The sequence below is a fragment of the Cynoglossus semilaevis genome, unplaced genomic scaffold (assembly GCF_000523025.1).
Source record: "Cynoglossus semilaevis isolate Cse_v1.0 unplaced genomic scaffold, Cse_v1.0 scaffold774, whole genome shotgun sequence".
Classification (NCBI taxonomy): Eukaryota; Metazoa; Chordata; class Actinopteri; order Pleuronectiformes; family Cynoglossidae; genus Cynoglossus; species Cynoglossus semilaevis.
In genome coordinates this window covers 96541-116661 of record NW_007585131.1, presented here as the reverse complement: position 1 = coordinate 116661, position 20121 = coordinate 96541, and the positions used below count along the sequence as shown (strand labels likewise).

Here is a 20121-nt window from a genome sequence, read left to right as displayed (position 1 = left end):
TGCTGTGCGTGTACAGGCTGAGCTTTTCACTGGGTTCTTTGCAATTGAACGATTTGTCTAAATTTTTTTTTTAAATCTTCCAATTGTTTTTTTTTTGTGCATACATTTCCTTCTCTCTTTCTCTCTTCTTTGTTTTCAGTATCTTATTCATAAATATATGTATATATTTATACATATATGTATAAATATATATATGCATATATATATATATTTATACATATATGTATATATACTATCTCATTCATAAATATATGTATATATTTATACACATATGTATAAATATATATATATATGCATATATTTATACATATATGTATACATATATTTATGAATGAGATACTATATATACATATATGTATAAATATATATATATATGCATATATATGAATACATACATGTGTGTAAGTATTACTGTATATGGCTAACATGTGAAAATCCGAATGGAAAAAAATGAAGATGCTTGATTAATGTGAAGCTAAAAAAAGACCAAGTGAGGCTGCAATAATAAACGTAAACATATAGCGTGTGTATTGATCAGGGTGTGTTTATTTACATTGCAAAAGGATATAAATCCCGTCGTGGTGACAAAAGCAACTATTTACACTCGCGCATGTTCCTGTGATTGATTCAAAAGCACATTTTCAGCGTTCATAGTTTCATTAAAATGTCAGCTTTTGATTTGGAAATTTTACAAAGGAAATATTACCTTACGCGTATTTACTGTATAAAAAAAAACCCAACAACCTAATATTAGTGCAATACTTCTCATATAGTGGCTTGACAACATGCTTGAAACATCTCATTTAACAGCATTTCTTAGGGAGTTGAAACATGGTCAAAAACACCGGGATGAACACCAGGCCGTGCAGCAACCCGAATAGGATGACCAGAAATACAATCTTGAAGAACGTCCTAAAGATGTAGCTCCCAGAGGTCGACAGCACCACCACTCCTAAAATGGTGGACACAGCTCCCTGTAGAACGGGATACCCCAGTTGCGACAACGCGTCGATGGCTTTCCGGTTAGCGCTCGTCTCGCGACTGCACACAAAGGCGTAAGAAATGTGAGCCGAAAAATCCACCGAGAAACCAATGCTCATGACCAGGTTGATCATGGAAATCGAGTCGAGGTTCACGTCCCAAAGCGTCATGAACCCGCACAGGCCAACCACCACGGAACAAATTGAAAAAGCCACCAGAACGGCGCTGATGAGACTCGGTATGAGGAGAAGCGAGATGACGAGCATTACTATCGCGGCAATGACAATGGTCTGGATAGTGTTTTCCACAATAACGGTGTACTGGTCGTAGTAGATAAAAGAGGGATGATAGACCAGGAGCGATTTGTTACATTTGTCTGCCGTGATTCTCAGGTCGGTCATGATGACCTCGACCTTCTCATTGTTTAGGGTCTGAACGAAAAAGCGAGACGCAATAATCTTGCCGTCTGAAGTGTTTATGTTTATGTCCTGTCTGAACACTGGAAGAATTTCTAAGAACATTTCCAGGTGTTTGCGATAGTCCTTCTCATTATCTATGGGCCATTTCTGTGCACGTGCAACCTCTTCAAAAGTATCAAACCAAGCAGATGTATTCTGAAAATAGGTCAATTGTTCAAAATCTGAAATGCACGATTTGAGAGCTTTCATCTCTCCCTCGTCCCAGTAACTGATGGGCTCTTTCACTGCCACCATGACGTTGCTGCTAAACACGGAAAGAAACTGCTCCTCGTCGTCGTAGTATTTAACGATGTAGGAATCATCTAAAGCCAGATTTCTGATGTCGAGTCCCTGTTCTAAGATCCAGCAGCCATAAATACTGCCACCTAGATATGCGCAGTATAAAAAAAATACAAACACTTTGGTCAGATTTTGGGTTAGAAATGGGCCGTAATACTTGTCGAACATGTCGCTCGTTATTCCGGTTTCGTCCTGCTTGGGGGGTCTAGCGCTTCTTTTTTCGAAACCTCTGTTCTTTTTAGGGATTTTGCCAACGCTCATATCAAAATCGCACACGCTGGAAGCAGCGCTGACGGCCGGAGAGACTGCGGAGACGACGGCGCACGTGAACCAGTGCTTGTTCTGTTCTTCCCTCTGTCCATTCAGAGCCATGCAAGCTCCCAGGAAAGTGACGCTGTATAAATAACAGAACATAACACAAGTGCCGGCATAGAGACAAAATGACCGGACGGAGCCGAAGGGTGTGATACAGCCGAGAAAGAGAGCCAAAGCGTCAGTCAGTGAAGTGATGGTGATGGAGACGGCTGCGTCCTTGTAGGTGTGACCCAAGCGGGCTGGAACCCTGTCCTTAACATTGGTCCTCTGCCAACCGGCGATCATAATAAACATGTCATCGACTCCAATGCCTGGAAATTAAAAGACAAGATTAGTTTTAAATACAGTAAATTCCCCCGTGAGCCCCGTCAGGAGCAACGCCATTTTGTAAATAGTTTAGTGAGGATAGTTGTCCATTTTAAAGGGAACTCAATGTATCCCACAATGCACTTCGAAATGCAGTGTACGTCCGATGTAGGTGAGTCCACCATATGGTGTACTATCTATCATATCTATGTCGCGCCGGAGTATGAGTCGCACTAGCTAGCTGTCAGTGTGAACATAACGAACATGTACATTGTCAGTGGCACAGGAGTAGCAGATACTAGTACAGGAGCCTAGAGTGCCCTCTAGTGGCTGTCAGTGTGAAAATAACGAACATGTGCAATTTTCAGTGGTACAGGAGTAGCAGATACTGGTACGCAAACCTAGAGTGCCCTCTAGTGGCTGTCAGTGTGAACATAACGAACATGTACATTGTCAGTGGCACAGGAGTAGCAGATACTAGTACAGGAGCCTAGAGCGCCCTCTAGCGGTTGTCAATGTGAAAAATAACAAACACGTGAAATTAAATATTTTCATATATAAGGATGAAATAAAGTGCGTCTTATAGTCCGGAAAACACTTTTTTTTTTTTTTTTCTTTCAGATTTACTTATCTAAGTTTATTCATGTTAATAATAATTAGTACAGTACCTTAATGAGAACTCGTTGTTCAGAGCGTTTTCGAGCTACACCACCTACCTAATATCATGAAAGGGCAGGAAGCTGCAGTCATAACAAAAGGTTGGTCCAGCAGTAACAAAAGTCCAAAGCCGCTCAGGACGGCAAGACCTGTTGACAGCACGCCACTCGTTGCCACCCACACCTTGGTCCGTACATTGTCCAACCTGACGAAAACTCAGGAGAACACCAACATTCAGTTGCACATCATAAAAAAATCAGTCTGTATTATAATTAATCAATACATGCAAAAATAATACTTTTATATTTTTTTTTTTTTTTTTTTTACAAACCGCCAGCATGTTGCAATGGAGAAAGTAATAACGATGGCGTAGGTGATGGAAAATAAGGAAATCACAGCGTCGGGTGATTTTTCGAATTCCCATTGAAGTGACCTGGAGGTGGTGTAAGAAACCTTCCGAAATGAAAAAAAAAAAAAAAAAAAGTTAAATGCTATTCTATAGTTTCACGTCCCATCATGCTGAAGCATGGGCCGCTTGCCAAAAAAAACAAAAACCAAAAAAAAAAAAAAAATTCAAGAAAGCGTTTACCATAATAAATAAGATTACAAGTACAATATGGCCTTATTGTACATCTTAAGTTTTAGGAAGTTAAAAGATAGTAAATTGATTACATTGTAGGCCATAAAATAGCTAATCTTATTTCGCCCGAACCGCGATATCGGCCTGACTCAGTGATTCACTGCTCCTTTTTAAGGGTTTTAAAGTTCACACATGGCGCTTAGGTAATTATAATATGAGGGTAATTATGTATATGTAAATATGGTAGCTTACATGTAACCAGATTTTGAAGGGGTTACTCCTGAAAGTTAGCTTTGAAATATTCTACAATAATACAGAGGCTACAGACTATTTATTTTCCCCCAAAACAAACCAGTCATAAACGTTGCACACAATACCCGTGATAGCCCACATACTTACATTTGTTGTTTGTTGTTCGTCTATCAGTTCAATGAACCCTTCCAACCACAGATCTGCTTGCGTTTCGTTGTCATCTTTTAAGTAGTAAAAAAGCTGGATGGCCTTGGCCCTTTCCACAACATTGGAATTTTCTTTTAATTTCACGTTGCCCAAACCTAAATACAAAGGGATTGAGTGATGCCACGGGTACATTAACTTGAGCTCTGAGATGCTGCTGGCATCGTTCTCAATGATATCCAAAATATCGTTGGTCATGCAAGTCTTATCGATTACAGCACAGATATCCTTATATTGGAGTTGGTGACCATCAGGCCCAACCATCGTCAGCCTAATTTTCGAGTCCAGGTCAAGGACTGCCGTCAGTGCGTCAACTGTGAGGATGTTTTCTTCATGCGATACTATTACTGTTGCGTAACTCCCGAGTGTACTCAGCCTCAGACGTGAAAACGTGCTATCGTTCTCCGGAAATGTCTCTTGGATGTATCTCCTCTCGTCCTTGGCTCGCCCGTCGAAGGGCGTAAACTGTTCTTCGATGTCGTTGGACAACCTCCCCTGGAGAAAATAAAAGCCGCTGCCCAGACCTGCCGAGAGGATGAGCGGAGTGATCAGGAACCACACGGGGTGATAGCCGATAAATTCACCCAGCTTCTCGAAACCCCTGCTCAGGAGTTTCTCAAGGCAGTCCGTGCGGACCATTGTTGCACCTTGCCCCCTCGCTCGCGATGTGCTGCTGTTTGAAGGAACACGCTCCGCTGCTCCTCGTCAAATGTCACAAGGCCACTCTGAAACCATCCGCTGTGGACTTCCTTCTCTGTGTCCCATCCTCCTGATTACATAGTCTCTAGACAGGCTTCGTTTGTTCTATAAACAGAAGAGGGGGGATGTTACGGAGTTGACCGTAACCTGCTTTAGCTTCCTTATTGACTTCGGTGGAATTACCTGCATGTATTTTTTTTTAATGATTACACCGAGGGCAAAGTCTGTCTATTTTGTTTCCTTATCAACACGTTGGCATCGTCACATGTTCCCTCGGTTTTTTTGTTTTTTTTTTTACGACTATTAATGATGCAGTGAGGTCTTCTTATCTCTGTCTGAATAATAAAGACTGCAGTGAGAGCGTTCGTGTGAGGTACATAGTTTGCTGCCCTACTAATTTATTTAACCCCCCTGTAGTTTGACTTTCTTTTTTTTTTTTTTTTTTAGAAACGATAAGATAGTGTGACATATAAATCCATATAAATGACACCGGCAAGTTTGGATGGCAAATTATAGTTGTTCTTCCTTATTGCGTAATGTTAAACAAAAATGAAAAAGCTAGTAAATAATTATACACTAAATAAAGTGGTGCAGTTACCAGATAACAGTGGTATGTAGTTGCACACATTTAAAGGAATTCGAATATGAATAATGTTCAATTTCAGACATTGTAAATTATAATTTATAGCAGGGATGTCAAACATACGGCCCGCGGACCAAAACCGACCCGCTTGGGGTTTCAATTTAAATTTTTTTTTTTAAAATAAAATGATTCACAAACACTTCATGTTCAGGAAATGTTTTGTAAAAAAAAATATTTCATTAAATATGACGATTTATATCGAATGTACTTTTTGCATTGTAAAAACTGACTTTTTGTTATTTGTAGGGAATGTTATGATTGTAATCGTGAGGCATTTCTGTTGTTTTTGTTCCAGTCATTTTACTATTAGTCTCACCTAGAAAAACTTCCGCCACAAATATTCAACTAATCTCCTTGGTGCACTGTGGCTCCTTGAATCCTTCGCACTTGTTGGTTACCGACAATGGTTACTTAGTGCTGAGAGACAAGTGACCCCTTGTTGGTTGGCTAACAGTCCTCGAGGCTGTTCCAAATGGATTCACTGTGAAATGATTTGAAACAAAGAGTCACTGTTCCTGTCTAATGATGGTCCGTTTAATTAAATGTACAATTAAATGGCTCTTTACAATTAGCTGTTTGGCTTACTGTGTCCTTTCTTGCCACAGATACACGTTTTACATGGGCATATGTACATATGTAAATTGGTAAAGTTTTAAGTTGTGTGTACTTAATTTTGATATTTATGCTTTCTGTCTGTTGTTTTTTCTTTCAAATTTCTCACTGCACAGGTGCTGGGCTAATTTGCCTTGGAATGTGTGTTTTATATTATATATTATATATTATATTAGCAATAAACCCCTCACAATTCACTTCAAAAAATGGTCTTCAAATAATGTTTTATTTATTAATTTATTTTTATCGAACTTATATGTGTTTGAAGAAAAAAATAAAATGTTAAAAAAAATTGTAACGATCAAAACGATATAACGATATATTATATATTATATTAGCAATATATTATATTAGCAATATAATAGCAATATATGCTATATTGCTAATATTATATTAGCAATATAGCAATATTAGCAAATTAGCAATAAACCCCTCACAATTCACTTCAAAAAATTGTCGTCAAATAATGTTTTATTTATTAATTTATTTTTATCAAACTTATATGTGTTTGAAGAAAAAAATAAAATGTTAAAAAAAAAAATTGTAACGATCAAAAACAATATTAAAACTGAGCATACGTGTATAGTAAGTCACAATACCAACCAAGTAGTACTAGTAAGAATAAACCAGATACACATATTTAAACGAAAATCAACTTAAATACGTAAAACAAAGTAAGTAGTCTCTACTGTAGTCTTTTTTTTTATTTTATTTTATTTTTCATCGACGTAGAACCTTCTACGTCATAGATATACCGGAAGTCGCGCTAGCAGCAGGCAAGCCTTAGAGCAAATAGCATTCTGCTTCCAAAACAAGTTATCATTTCTCAACGTTTCTGGGTCAAAAACGAACTAACTGCCATAGGAAAATGGACGACGACGTGTTGACAACTCTGAAGCTGTTAATAATTGGTGAAAGTGGAGTCGGGAAGTCAAGGTTTGTCGCTGTTAGCAAGTTGAACAGTTAGCCTGTTGTGAATGTGCAAACATTCGTTTGCTGTAACTTAATTCCTCGGTGTTAAGCAACTGCTGTAGCTGAAACCTGCTACTGGGATTGGGGTTTGTATTCAGGATTTTCTAGACAAAGAATTTATCGATTTTGTTAACCCGTTTTCATGGCGTGAGGCAGACGTACAGTAACTTTTTTTTTTTTACTGCGACAGTTTGGTAGGTATGGTATTTTATATAGAAGGCTGCTATTGTTGACATTACTGCTCTATTTTGCTGTGAACCTGTTTGCGTACCTTGGAAAACTGTATAAAAATATTTCTTAAACAACAAAGAAGCCATCAAATTAAGTCGTCGTGTTACATTGTATTGTATCAAACAATATTCTAATCATATGTTATATTGGGTTGTTTTCACAGTCTCCTGTTGAGGTTCACAGAGGACACCTTTGATCCAGAACAGACAGCCACAATAGGTATTACACACACAATCTACAAATATTAATTGTCTAGTCTGCATACACTTCAAATTTTTGTAAAAATCTTCTTATTCAATTTTCCTTTTTCCGTTATTAGGTGTGGATTTCAAAGTAAAAACACTCGCAATAGATGGAAACAAAGCAAAACTTGCAATATGGGTAAGTCTAAAGAGGTTTGAAGCTCCAACTCTTGACTTGTTTTTCAAGGAAAATATGATGGAGGCGTGCTCTGCAATGTCGCCGCAAGATGGCGACATTGCACAGCAAAAACTGCACAAAACAGTATGTACTTTACCAAAGAGCAGCTACATGCTTCAGCTTCATGCTTAAAAAAACCCCAGTTACCTTAATGGGGGAGGGAGGGGATTGTCCTTTGTCCTGTGATTACTTCTAATGAAATTATAGGTTTTACATTGCTTTAGTCACTTTTGTGTGTGTGCAACCTGGGATTTAGATTGTATTTCATACTTTTAAATAGTGTACAGTCACAGATATGCATCTCCTGTATCTACATGTCTGCAGGACACAGCTGGTCAGGAAAGATTTCGCACCCTGACTCCCAGCTACTACCGTGGAGCACAAGGAGTCATACTTGGTAAAAAATCAGACTTTACCAATATTGTTGTAAGAGTTTACATGGATGTTTAATGTCTGACGTGACTATAGATCAGTAAGTGAGGAACTATACCTTTCCTGGAGCATTTTGAATCTTGAGTGTTGAGGATTGTGCCTTACATAAACAAAAAGCCATGCATATTCCATCTTAATATGACACACCTTGTGGCCTTATCTCGTCTATTGAGTTACACAAAGGCCAAAAACATTGTAATTATTTAGCTAAATTTTATTCATTGTAATTCACTGTAGTCTGAAACTTTGTCAATGATGCAACGTGCACTGATATAACATATAGTGCAATTCTTGCACTATATATCTGTTTATTGTTAACTAGCACACTGTACTGTAATTTCCGGTCTATTAGCCGCTAATTTTTTCACACTTGAACCCTGCAGCTTAAATAATAATGTGGCTAATTTAAGGATTTTTACGGGCTAATGAAGTTCATACCGCTAGCGATCAATGACTTTTCTGGTAGACTACCGAAGCAGGTAGACTACCGAAGCGGGAAAGAGCTAACGTGTAACCAGCCGTGTTACAGGCAAAAAAAAAGTTTTCTTTGTGTAAATATCTCATGTTACAAGAGAAACGCACTCTATATATGTACAATTTTTTTTCTTTTAAAATTTAGTGGGTGCGGCTTATATTCAGGTGCGCTCAGTAGTCTGGAAATTACGGTATTTATCCCCCGGGTATATTTTTTCTTATATATTTTCTCACGTGATTGGTTTTATATTGCTGTGTTTGAATTATTTCTTTCAACTTATTCTTTTGATCTGTAGAATATATCCATAAAGCCAGTTTGATTTTTCTCCTTTTTTTTTTTTTCCTCTCATTCTCAGTGTATGATGTCACAAAACGTGACACTTTTATGAAGTTGGAAAACTGGCTGAACGAACTAGAAACCTACACCACACGTAATGACATTGTAAAAATGCTGGTAGGCAATAAAATTGATAAGGTGAGTCAATCCTTCCTCGTCGGTGCACTTGTTTAGTACGCAGTGCTGAGAAAACACGCAGAGAAATATAAAACCAAATGTCACTTTTCCTCTCTTTTAGGACGACCACGAGGTAAACAGAAACGAAGGCTTGAAGTTCGCTAGAAAACACTCCATGCTTTTCATCGGTAAGTATCTGCTATCGGACAAAAAAAGGCGCAGGCGGGTTCGTGTCGCAGCGCCCTGCAGTGTAATTGAATCACATTTAAAACATGCTGGACCGTGTTTAAATGTCAGCATGCTAATTGTTTAGCTGGAAGACTTAAGTAAGAGATGGTTTTTACTGCGTTCGTACCGTTCGTAAGGGAAAGCTACAGGTTACAGCCACTGAGAAAAAAAAAACTGAATTGTGATTTCAATCTAGTGGCCTTTCTCATACTGAAGTAAATGTCTCCACGTGTTCCCGATTGTCATCTGCACTCTGCCGCTCTTCGGGAAATTAGATTTGCTGTTCAGTGGAGTTTCCATTTTAAAAGAATGATTAATTTAAAAAAAAAAAAAAAAAAAAAAATCTTTTTGGATTAGAGTAATTTCTTACTCGATATTTTTTTTTAATCAACATATGGATATTTTAGCTCACCATAGCTCTAGATGTATGTTCACTGGCTGTTTTATTTAAAAGTTTTGGACACGATACATTTTTAGGTAATGGTTAAACTGTTATTTTTCTATATATATATATTTATATTTGTTGAGAAACAAAACTAAGCACAAAATGAGTCCAAAAGACCGGTTTGGTTGATGCTTCTTCATGTCCACTCTTAACACTCAGACATGGGCAAACTAAGGTCTGGGGGCCCCGATGCGGCCCGTTCAGCTTTTTAATCCTGCCCGCCAAACTTTTCCAAATTATATAATTTATTTATGTTATTATTATTATATTATTTTATATGATCATACTTCTGCCTTTTCCCTGCAATACCCATGTTCCCCCAGTAGATAGCGTAGAAAATACATTTTAGAATGTCGGCCTTTATGCATGACTTTTAACATGTCATTTATCTTAGTTTACATGAACGCTCCTGACCCCTCTACGAATTGAGATGTCTTTAGAATTACTTTTCTGACCCCTTTCGTCCAATCATATCTCTATGTATATTTTGTTTCTGTGTTGTTGTTTTTTTATTTTCCGTTTAATAAATAGATCACCAAATGTCAGATATTTGTTCTTTTTACATTTCTTCTCAGGAAATGGGCTTTTATCTTCATCACAATATGTTCATTCCTTTTTTTTTTTTTTGTACAGAGGCCAGTGCAAAAACCAAGGATGGCGTCCAGTGTGCCTTTGAAGAACTTGTTGAGAAAATCCTGCAGACTCCAGGGCTTTGGGAGAGTGAAAACCAGGGTCAAAGGTTCCAACTGGGAAGCCAAGAACAGACCAGAGGTAGAGCTTGTGGTGGATACTGTTCCGTTCCGTGAAAATGAAGCGAGATTTAAAAAAAAAAAAAAAAAGAAAAAGAAATGATTGGCCTGACAGGAATGACTACAGACAAGAACGGTAGATGACAAAAGACGGGGACGAGAGAGAGAGCGAGAGAGAGGTGTAGAAAGACGAGTGCTTTAAAGAAAGCGAAACGCGGGAGTAGTTCTGTTTGATCGAGTGAACTTTGCTCTTTTCTTGTTCATCTTCATCTCTCACTTTCCTCTCACTATCTATGGAAACCCTTAACGAAAAGGACCATACAAGAGCAGGTAGGATTTTTTTTTCTCGAACTCTTCCAGGTTCCCAAAAAATGTCTGCTTTGAATTAGTCTCGTAGGTGATGCAGTGATTCTGTTGTTTCTCGTGGCGTCAGATTAATGAAATAGTGCCTGTGACATGAAAGGCGGGTTACAGTCATCACCTGTCCAATTTGATATGCCATGATTAAGTAGGGAAAAGCTTTTCGACTTTATTCCAAGGCCTGAATTTGATTTGTTCCCAAAATCACCAACAAAATCAAATCATTCATACCCAGGGCCATGAACTCCGTCCGCAGAGAATTTTATCCAAATCCGTCCTATTCTTTTTTTTTTTTTAATTTTATTTTTACTCAAAAACTTGCCTGTATACAGGTTGTTCTGGGTGGAGTTCACTGTGATAAATGTGGAAGTCTGTGCAGTCGCTCGCTGCCAGAAGTAGTTTATCCTAATTATTCTGGACCTCCTCGTGTAGCGACACAAATGTACTGTGTGTGTATCTGCGGTCCGGGTTGAATGCGTGCTGCAACACTTTAACGTAGGACGGAGGTGATATTGAGGGCATTTTGCACGCGAACGCTGTGACGGACATTTCACATGTCAAAGCGGCGGCGCTTGTTGTGCTCTCGGCTCTCGCTCACTTTTGTCGCTTTTGTCAGACGTCTACGCCTCGAGACGTGTACGTTTCCAAGGGGACGCGTCACAAAAATGTAATTAAAAAAAAAAATACATATGTGTTTGTTTTCTTTATGTTTTATTATTTGACTACATTTGCAGAAATGCCGTTGCTTTGTGTACGGCATAGGAAAGCACCTGCGGCTCAGTACTGGTTGAGCAAAGAGATCCAAGTGCTTTTATTGATTTAACCTGCAGTAAATAATAAGCAAATCATACAAATAATATTTAATCTGACATGAATGTTGGGCTCAGGCAGCGAAACCGTATCTTTGTGCCGTGCACTTTTGTTGAAACTTAGGTCAGTTTGGTGGAACTTCACACGTATCCTCGCAGGAATTGATGAAAACTTTTTTTTTTAAATTTACATCAGCCAACCACTGCCACCTAGTGGAATAGCATTTATTTGTCACTGTCGGAAAAGTGGAGCTTCCACCGTACACTTGGTGATCTCAGGAGTATCAGGGGGTCTCAAAATGTGGATAAAAAATATTCCTAAAAAATAATTTCAACTTGAAAGCCTGGATGTATTTTGACGTCTGAGGAAATATATAATTATATATTGGTATATCATTATATATTTCCTCAGCACTTTTTGTGCCTATAACTTCAAAATACACTTTGGCATGATGCTAATCAGAATTAACTGTAAACGAAAAGTAGAATGTCTACCTGTCTACTCTTAATTATATGGCCACAAAAAAGGCACAAATTGGTCATATTTTGAATTTCGAAACCCGTAGTCTTCGTCTTCAGCGCTTACTCTGCAATCAGCGCGTCGTTATGGTCCACAGTTTCACAGTTATGACATAAACATTCCCATTTTCCTGTTTTCTACCCCACATTGTTGCTATTCTTTTTTTTTTGTTTTGTTTTGTGTTGATTGACCTTTTCCTCTGCTTTCGCCACTGCTTTTGTTTTCTCGGCGCCTGTTCGAATCGATACGCCGCGGTATGTCAACCTGATATCTGTCTTTTAACGCGGGATGACGGTGGTTTTGAACGTTTGCATTGTTTCAAAATGAAATAAACGAGTGCCTGCAGACGCTGTCGCTCACAGAACTGATGATTTGTTCCTCTTGAGACCTGTTCTTTGGCACGGTGCTGTGGTACCAGGTCGGAAATATCACCAAGCTGCTCCTCCGGTAACGGTGTCATCCTAGCACAGATGAAAGCATACTCTTTGTTGCGAGACGTGTTCAGTGAAATGTCCCAGAGGACAGTGTGATTACAAGGTTATGTTTGGTGTGAGGATGCGTTAAGATAGAAGATGCTTTTCATGCGTGACGTTCCCTGAATTGTAGGGCCTTTGGCCTTTTTTTTTTTTTTTGGAAGCTGATTTGTCATGAAAAAAAGGGGTAAAAAAAAAACACATCTGGCTGTTGTCACATGTTTGAGGACGGTAAAAGATTATTTGTTTCTAACAGGGGCAGTTTTTTTAAAAAAAGGTTGCAAGTAAGTACGGTATTTTCTGGACTATAAGTCGCTCTGGAGTATGAGTCGGCGGTGGGCAAACTAAGGCCCGGGGGGGCCGGAAATGGCCCGTTCAGCTTTTTAATCCGACCCACCAAACTTTTCCAAATTATATAATTTATTTTTATTGTCATTACACTTCTGTCTTTTCTCTCAATACCCACGTTTCCCCAATAGATGGCGTAGAAAGTACTAGAAGCATTTTAGCATCTAGGCCTTTATGCATGACTTTTACATGTCATTTATCTTAGCTCCATTTATTCGCTCCTGACTGAAATAACGGACATGGTAATTATAAGTGGATACGGGACTAGCTGATACTGGTACACAAGCCTAGAGTGCCCTCTAGTGGCTGTCAGTGTGAAAATATCAAACTTGTCAATTATAAGTGGTCCAGGAGTAGCTGACAGTGTGAAAATATCAAACATGTAAATTATAAGTGGAGTAGGTTTATTAAAGTTATCAAATGACTGTAGAAGAACTGTACATTTATTACAAGGGCACTTCCACCTCTGTCTGTTTTCTCTCGGCCACGTGTCCTCATGTCTTTAAACCAGTCCCTTGGGTTTTAACAGTTAATCACTGTCCGTCACGGTTGACACGCTTTGACAGTCTGGACCTCCGAGATGTGAGACGACTTTTGGATGATGCGACTGGTGAGGCCGGGCTCGGTGGCGCAGCGCGGCCACAGGGCGGAGGTGGACCCCGTGGCGCATGTCCTGCCGATGACTGTGGCTCTCGCTGTAGTGCGGGGCTCTCGAGGGCAGCACTGCCCCGCGGGAGTGTACGACAACACAACCCTGGCCTTGTCGTCCGGTGCTTGTCCCTGACCGTGGGCCAGACTGGTCAGAGCCACTGCGGCATGGATCTCCCTCCAGCCCTGGTGGCCTGGTCTCTGCTGCTCCCTGTGAAATGTGTTGAAGAAAACACAGCTGTTGAGTGACTGCAAAAATGTCCAATATTTGGATATTGGCTGGAAGGCAGTAAACGAGAGTACACTCACGTGTCACAGTTAGTTGGAGCGCCATCTACGGCGTCTGCAAAAGAGAGGGAAAAACGCATGTTAGCGTGTTGTAACGATTTGACTCGAGATTTGGGTTAGCTCGTTTCAGCGCAGTGTCGCGATTTTTGGCGTGTTTGTGCGTCACACTATGTTGACACATATTATTATTATTATTATATTCCCCAAACAAGTTGAGTATTCCTGTGAAGTTGGAAACTTTGCGCGAATCGTCTTGCAGTAAATAAGGATGGAATGTATAGATGAGGATATTTTTCCCTCGTCTATTTTCTTCTATTTCCTTGATTAACTATTTGTTTTTTTTTCATTTGCATCGTATTTTGAAAATATTTTGCGGAAGACTAAATACCTGAGATTTTAGTATTGACATTGCTTGACATATGGCAGTTCAGTGTGAGTGTGAGAGAGAACTATTTAACGTATTAAATTATATAATTTATTTATATTATCGGTATACTTTCCTGCAATTATCCTTTTTCCTGCAGTACCCACGTTTCCCCAATAGATGGCGTAGATAAATGATAAAAGCATTTTAGCCTTTATGCATGACTTTTACATATCATGTATCTTCTCACACGAATGAGTGTCAAACTCATTTTCACATTGTAACAGCAAGAATGTATAGATTAGGGATCCCCAACCCCTGGTCCGTGGACCAGTACCAGTACCATATGCCATTTACCGGTTACCAGGCTGCAGTAGGACACAGTGCAAAAATGTTACTTCAGTCAAAGAAAATCCAGTCATATCCAGTTACGTTCTTAAAATAATAGGACATTCAGACTTTAGATGCAAAGTCTAAAAGATGTTTTATTTTGAAAACACCTAGGACCTTGCTACAAAAAATGTTGGGGACTGCTGGTATAGATGGAACTTCTCCATAACAGACTAATACAGGCTACAAATATTGTTCGTTGCTGTGTAATAAAAAAAAAAAAAAACGTTTAATTTCTTAGGTTAAGAAACTCGGCGGGACGCATTTGGGCCCCAGGCCTTAGGTTTGACACATATGACCAGTGCATGGCATGGTTCAGATTTATTCAGTTGAAAATGTAAATATGAATTTTTTCCTGAGTACCACTAGAGAGCGCTCGCGTACCACCGGTGGAACGCGTACCACAGTTTGAGAACCACTGACCTTTTCCGATCTAATTAAAAATAAGTCGTCAAATAAGATGTATTATGCATGTGAGCAAAGGGTTTTTTTTTTATTATTAGGAATGTGAAACACGTCTGCTTCTCTCGAAAAGTTGAAAAGTGGGAAGAATTTCCATAACCTTTTCACAGCTCTGGTAATGTGATGTAAATGTCGATTTATTTTGAGCAAGAGAGTAAACACCCAGGAGAAACCAGCGGCCAAAATGTACATGAGTCAGAGAAACAAAAAAAAAAAATGTGTACGCTGTCGAACGCGAGCAAAGATTTTTCGTCTGGTGACCTCACTCTGCGTACTGCCACAGAGGTTAGCGGTAGCTCCGACAGTTACTCACTACAAGACATCTTCACTGCCACACTGACGGATAGCTCGGTTATTTTAAGGTTTTGGCGAAACGCTTCCTCCCGTCCCCCCGGGAAGAATAAAGTCTCAGACGTTGTGTAATTGTCCTTGAGACTGGACTGGACATTTCCACCATGGCAAGAAACTGAGGCGGAACAAATGGCAAATGCTCGTAAATGGAAATGATATTTGCGGTGTGCGGCAGCAGCAGCAGCAGCAGGCAGCATTGGCTACGTCCAAATTTTAAAAAATGAGCAATTTCAGAATCCGAAAGACTCTGAGTTATTTTAGCCGATTGATTAATAGCGATATTAATAATAATGACATTATTGTCATTATTATTATTATTAAAATAATATACATTTAAAAAAATATTATCATTATTTTAATAATTGTTAAATTATTAAAAATATTTTTAATAATAATGTAATAATAATAATATTATCATTATTGTTATTTATAATAAATAATATTAATATCGCAATTAAGTGATGATATATTTCAGCTGCTTCTCATGTGATACTTAGGACTATCTGATTCACTTAAGGCAGTTTTTAGCACATTGACTCGCATTTAGCATCGTCTCACTGTCTTTTTGAAGTGTTAGCTGTAGCGCCTAACTGATCCAGGGGGGCAACGTACGGCTGAAATGACAACAAAACCCACTCGAACTTGAACTCGAAAGTTAAGGCAAAAGTGGTCAGTCCAGAAAATAGCTCAGTTGATGCTAAAAAATTAAAAAAAAAGTGTTGCTAATATTTGTTAGAAGTCGGCCCTAAGTAGCTAAAGACGAGGATATTAGCGATAGCCTATCTTGCTGTCCCAGCCGAATAGGTCAGTTCCAAAATAATAATATGTCTGTATTATTGATAAAAAGTTAGTTTGTTTCTTCTCACCCATGTGGTAGACATAGTTTGCTTCTATGTCGAAGGATGACGCCGGAGACACCGCGTCCTGGTCGCACTCGTTCGAGCTAAACGATTCGGAGTCGCTCCTCTTGCAAGAAGCGCTGATGCCTTTAGTGTTTGCTGCCATCATGTGTCTCACGGTGTCATTCAGGTACCGGTGGAGTAAACTGCTCTTGTATTTGGAGGGAGGGGACGCGCCGTCATCGCTGTTGGCGGAGACGCGTTCGTTTTTCTCCAGCGCGCTTTTGTGGGACGTTGACCTGCCGAAGTTTGACTGGTGGCGAACGGACGTCTGCAGAGGACATTCTTCCTCTGCGGGAAAAGACAGAAAGCACAATTTTACCCTAAAGCTTGAATTTGAACGGGATCAAAATCTCGTCCAGGGGTTCTCAAAGTGGGGGGCGCAGATGGAACGAAACGTAGCACAGCATATTGTCCAATGCCGTAAATGCTTAACAAGGGTGGAAAAAGTGATTGGTTGAAGGTGGTGTAAAATAAATATCTGACAACAATATTGCAAAGGAAGTCGTTATTTTTAATTTCTTAGGTTAAGAAACTCTGCTGCATGGACTTTACTAAATACTTTTTAAGCTCCCGCGGTGGTACGCGAGCGCTCTCTAGTGGTACTCAAGGGAAAAATTCTATATATTTACATTTTCAACTGCATAAATCTGAACCATACCATGCAACTGGTCATATGTGTCAAACCTAAGGCCTGGGCCCCAAATGCGGCCCGCCAAGCCATTTTGTGTGGGCCGCGGGAGCTCGTTTCAATCCTGGCAACTGACATAAGTTGGCAATGCTAGCATAAAACGGACGTTTTTTTTGGGTTTGGGGGCCCGGAAATTTCCGTATGAACCGAAGGGGGAGAGAGAGTTTGAGAAATGTTAAAACTCTAATCCAAATGAGAAAACTGTGGCTCTCACCATCTGAGTCGGTGTCATCACTGCATACACTCAGCCTTTCAGCGTTGCCTTGGATGTATTTATTGTAAAGTTTGATCCTGAGGGCCCAGCTCAGATCAGGCTGCCTCACTGTGTTCTTCAGCCTCCGTCGGGCATTGGCGAACCAGTTGGAAACCTGCGCATACGCTGGTGGTTACAGACTATCACTGTCCTCGCATCTCAGAAGCCACTTTAGCTTAATGTTTTTTTTGTTTTTTTTTTTCTCTTACCTGTACGAGCGTCATATGTGAACCCAGAGCCAGCAGGACCTTCTCTGTCTTGGTGGGATAGGGATTGTTCCTGTGTTTGTAGAGCCAATGTTTCAGGGGTCGAGCCATGTCCTGAAGAACCTGCCGTTTGTGTCGAACTTTTACTCCGGTGAGCCGCGACCTGAAAGAGTCAGGAATTGACTCAAGTCCTAAAAGGAACTATTTTTTCACATAGGATGAGATAGACCAAAGGACACGATTTTAGTCCAGTGGCCGTGGGAGGCCACTGCAGGTCAGAGTGCAAAATATTAGTAACGTATTTTCTGGACTATAGGTCGCACCAGCGAGGATTGAGAAAAAAAAGGGCGACTTACGGGAGTAGCAGATACTGGCATGCAAGTCTACAGTGCCCTCTAGTGGATGTTAATGTGAAAATAACAAACATGTGAAATGATATATTTTAATATGTAAGTCGCACCTGAGTATAAGTCGCAAATCCAGCCAAAGGATAAAAAAAAGTGCGACTTACGGGAGTAGCAGATACTGGTACGCAACTCTACAGTGCCCTCTAGTGGCTGTTAATGTGAAAATAACAAACGTGAAATTATAAATTGTACTATAACCTAGTATAAGAGTATAAGTCGCACCAACCAAAAAATACATAATGAAGAAGAAAAACATATACAAGTCGCTCCGGAGTTAAAGTTGCACCAGTGCCCTCTAGTGGCTGTTAATGTGAAAATAACAAACGTGAAATTATAAATTGTATTATAACCTAATGAAATGTCAGTATTAGTAACGTATTTTCAGAGTATACGTCGCACCATTCAAAAAATGCATGTGTGAGTGTGAAAATAACAAACGTGAAATTTTATATTTGAATATATAGTAAGTCGTACCTGAGTATAAGTCACAAACCCAGCCAAAGGATGAAAAAAGTGCGACTTACAGGAATAGCACATACTGGTAGACAAGCCTAGAGTGCCCTCTAGTGGCTGTCAGTGTGAAAATGACAAACGTAAAATCTTATATTTTAATATATAACTCGCACCTGAGTAAGTTGCAAACTTATCAAGAAAAGTGCGACTCATAATCCGGAAAATACGGTCATTATTTTATTCAACGCTGCGCTGGAGGAATTGCTCTTATTTGTACTTTTGTTTTTTGTATTGTTTGAGGGATTGTTTAAAATAAAACTCAACAGTACAGCACTTGATATAACAGCTCTATCTCGTAAACTTAAGGCGCTTCATGAAGATTCGCAAACCGCCCCGAACTGCTACTCTGCTTCCGACACAGACAAACAGATCCATACCCGTATCTCCTGTAATTGACGGTAGAACCGTGGGCTCTGCTGTCCTGACAGAGCTTCAGCTTGGTGTCCCGTTGTCCTTCCGTCGCACCGCTCTGAGGCAGGTCGCGACAGTGCAGCCTGCTCTCCGCGGCAACTCTGTCCTCTTCCAGCTGAATCAGCCCCTCGGTCTTCATCACATTCCCGTCCGTTCCGTCTTTTCCACGTATGGTTTTCCTTCCGTCAACAGGTGCATCCGAAAACCTCCCGACTAAAACAGGCGCGGAACATACCCATCCTTTATTAGTCTCGCTGTACAAATATATTTAAAAAAAAAAAAACAAGGGTGGTCGTTTGAAAAAAAAAGAAAGAAAAAAAAATCCCTCTTCCATCCTTCTGCTCCACCGCTGCGACTCAGAGAAGGGAGGACATTGAGGATGACGAGTGTTTTGAGAGAATTTTTTTTCTCCAAGTTTTTTTTTTTTGGAAAGTTTTTTGGAAATGTAGTCTGGTGCAGTTGAGCTCTGTGAGATGAGTTCAAATAACCTGCTGCTCCCCCTGCTCATTGGCTCTGCCGCTGTCCAATCCAGTCACAGCAGTAGTAAACGTTGTACGAGTAAAACCCTCCGTGTTGTGCCCGTCTCCCACTCGAGGCTCTCATATTTTCTGCATGAAGGCGCATTATTCTCGTATTCTTGTGTGGTTTCGATCAAAGACGGTGTCAGCAAATAATAATAATAATAATAATAATACGCGTTTCTACCCAGGGATTGTGGAAACATGCGCGTGTAATTGCACCATCGCCGTAAACCAGAGGAACCACCGAGCGGTGCCCGCTTTTGACAGTAATTCCCGCTGAGGACAACACAAACAGTGGAAACTGGAGTTTAATATCTGCCCGTGTAATCCTCGGAGTGTGTCGAGCTGACAAATGTAGCTGGGGTTTTAAATCGACCGCTTCAGAAACAACAAAAAAAAATATATATATATATATATAACACTTTTGGATTTGTTCTGGATCTGAACATATTATTTCGCAATTGGAAAATTCTCTCACATTCTCTCTGTGTTAGAAACTCGCAGAAACAGTCCGTGGTCACGGGTCTCCTCTTTCGCGACGAACCAGACGGCGTTTGTGGATTTTCAACCAATACTGTAATAGATCTAAGTCGCAGTGAAAGTCAAAGTTCTGTCGACGGTGCCCTGCTGTAGAAGTTGGTGAGGAGTAAGGCACGACTCTGTCGGATGATGGGATGGATGGATGGATGGATAGATGGATAGATGGATGGATGGATGGATGAATAGATGGATAGATGGATGGATGGATAGATAGAAAGATGATGGATGGATGGATGGATGAATAGATGGATGGAT

The 20121-nt window shown here is 39.8% G+C and overlaps 3 protein-coding genes across 3 annotated transcripts; 1 reads left to right on the top strand and 2 right to left on the bottom strand.

The window, feature by feature from the left end:
* Positions 1-780: 780 nt before the first annotated feature.
* On the bottom strand, positions 781-5017 carry ptchd3b (patched domain containing 3b). Its single transcript, XM_008337591.3, has 4 exons — positions 3997-5017; positions 3349-3470; positions 3077-3222; positions 781-2365 (listed from the first exon to the last, which is right to left on the bottom strand). Exons 1-4 carry the CDS (start codon positions 4690-4692, stop codon positions 804-806), a joined length of 2526 nt encoding a protein of 841 aa, XP_008335813.1. The 5' UTR covers positions 4693-5017; the 3' UTR covers positions 781-803.
* A 1729-nt stretch (positions 5018-6746) lies between these two features.
* Positions 6747-12469, top strand: LOC103398841 (ras-related protein Rab-18-B-like). Its single transcript, XM_008337584.3, has 7 exons — positions 6747-6943; positions 7374-7429; positions 7530-7591; positions 7955-8027; positions 8893-9011; positions 9112-9178; positions 10297-12469. The coding sequence occupies exons 1-7, from the start codon at positions 6876-6878 to the stop codon at positions 10467-10469; spliced, it is 618 nt and encodes a 205-aa protein (XP_008335806.1). The 5' UTR covers positions 6747-6875; the 3' UTR covers positions 10470-12469.
* An 825-nt stretch (positions 12470-13294) lies between these two features.
* Positions 13295-18944, bottom strand: LOC103398840 (uncharacterized). Its single transcript, XM_025053835.1, has 6 exons — positions 18762-18944; positions 17478-17675; positions 17230-17383; positions 16199-16615; positions 14587-14590; positions 13295-13874 (listed from the first exon to the last, which is right to left on the bottom strand). The coding sequence occupies exons 1-6, from the start codon at positions 18942-18944 to the stop codon at positions 13466-13468; spliced, it is 1365 nt and encodes a 454-aa protein (XP_024909603.1). The 3' UTR covers positions 13295-13465.
* Positions 18945-20121: the final 1177 nt, after the last annotated feature.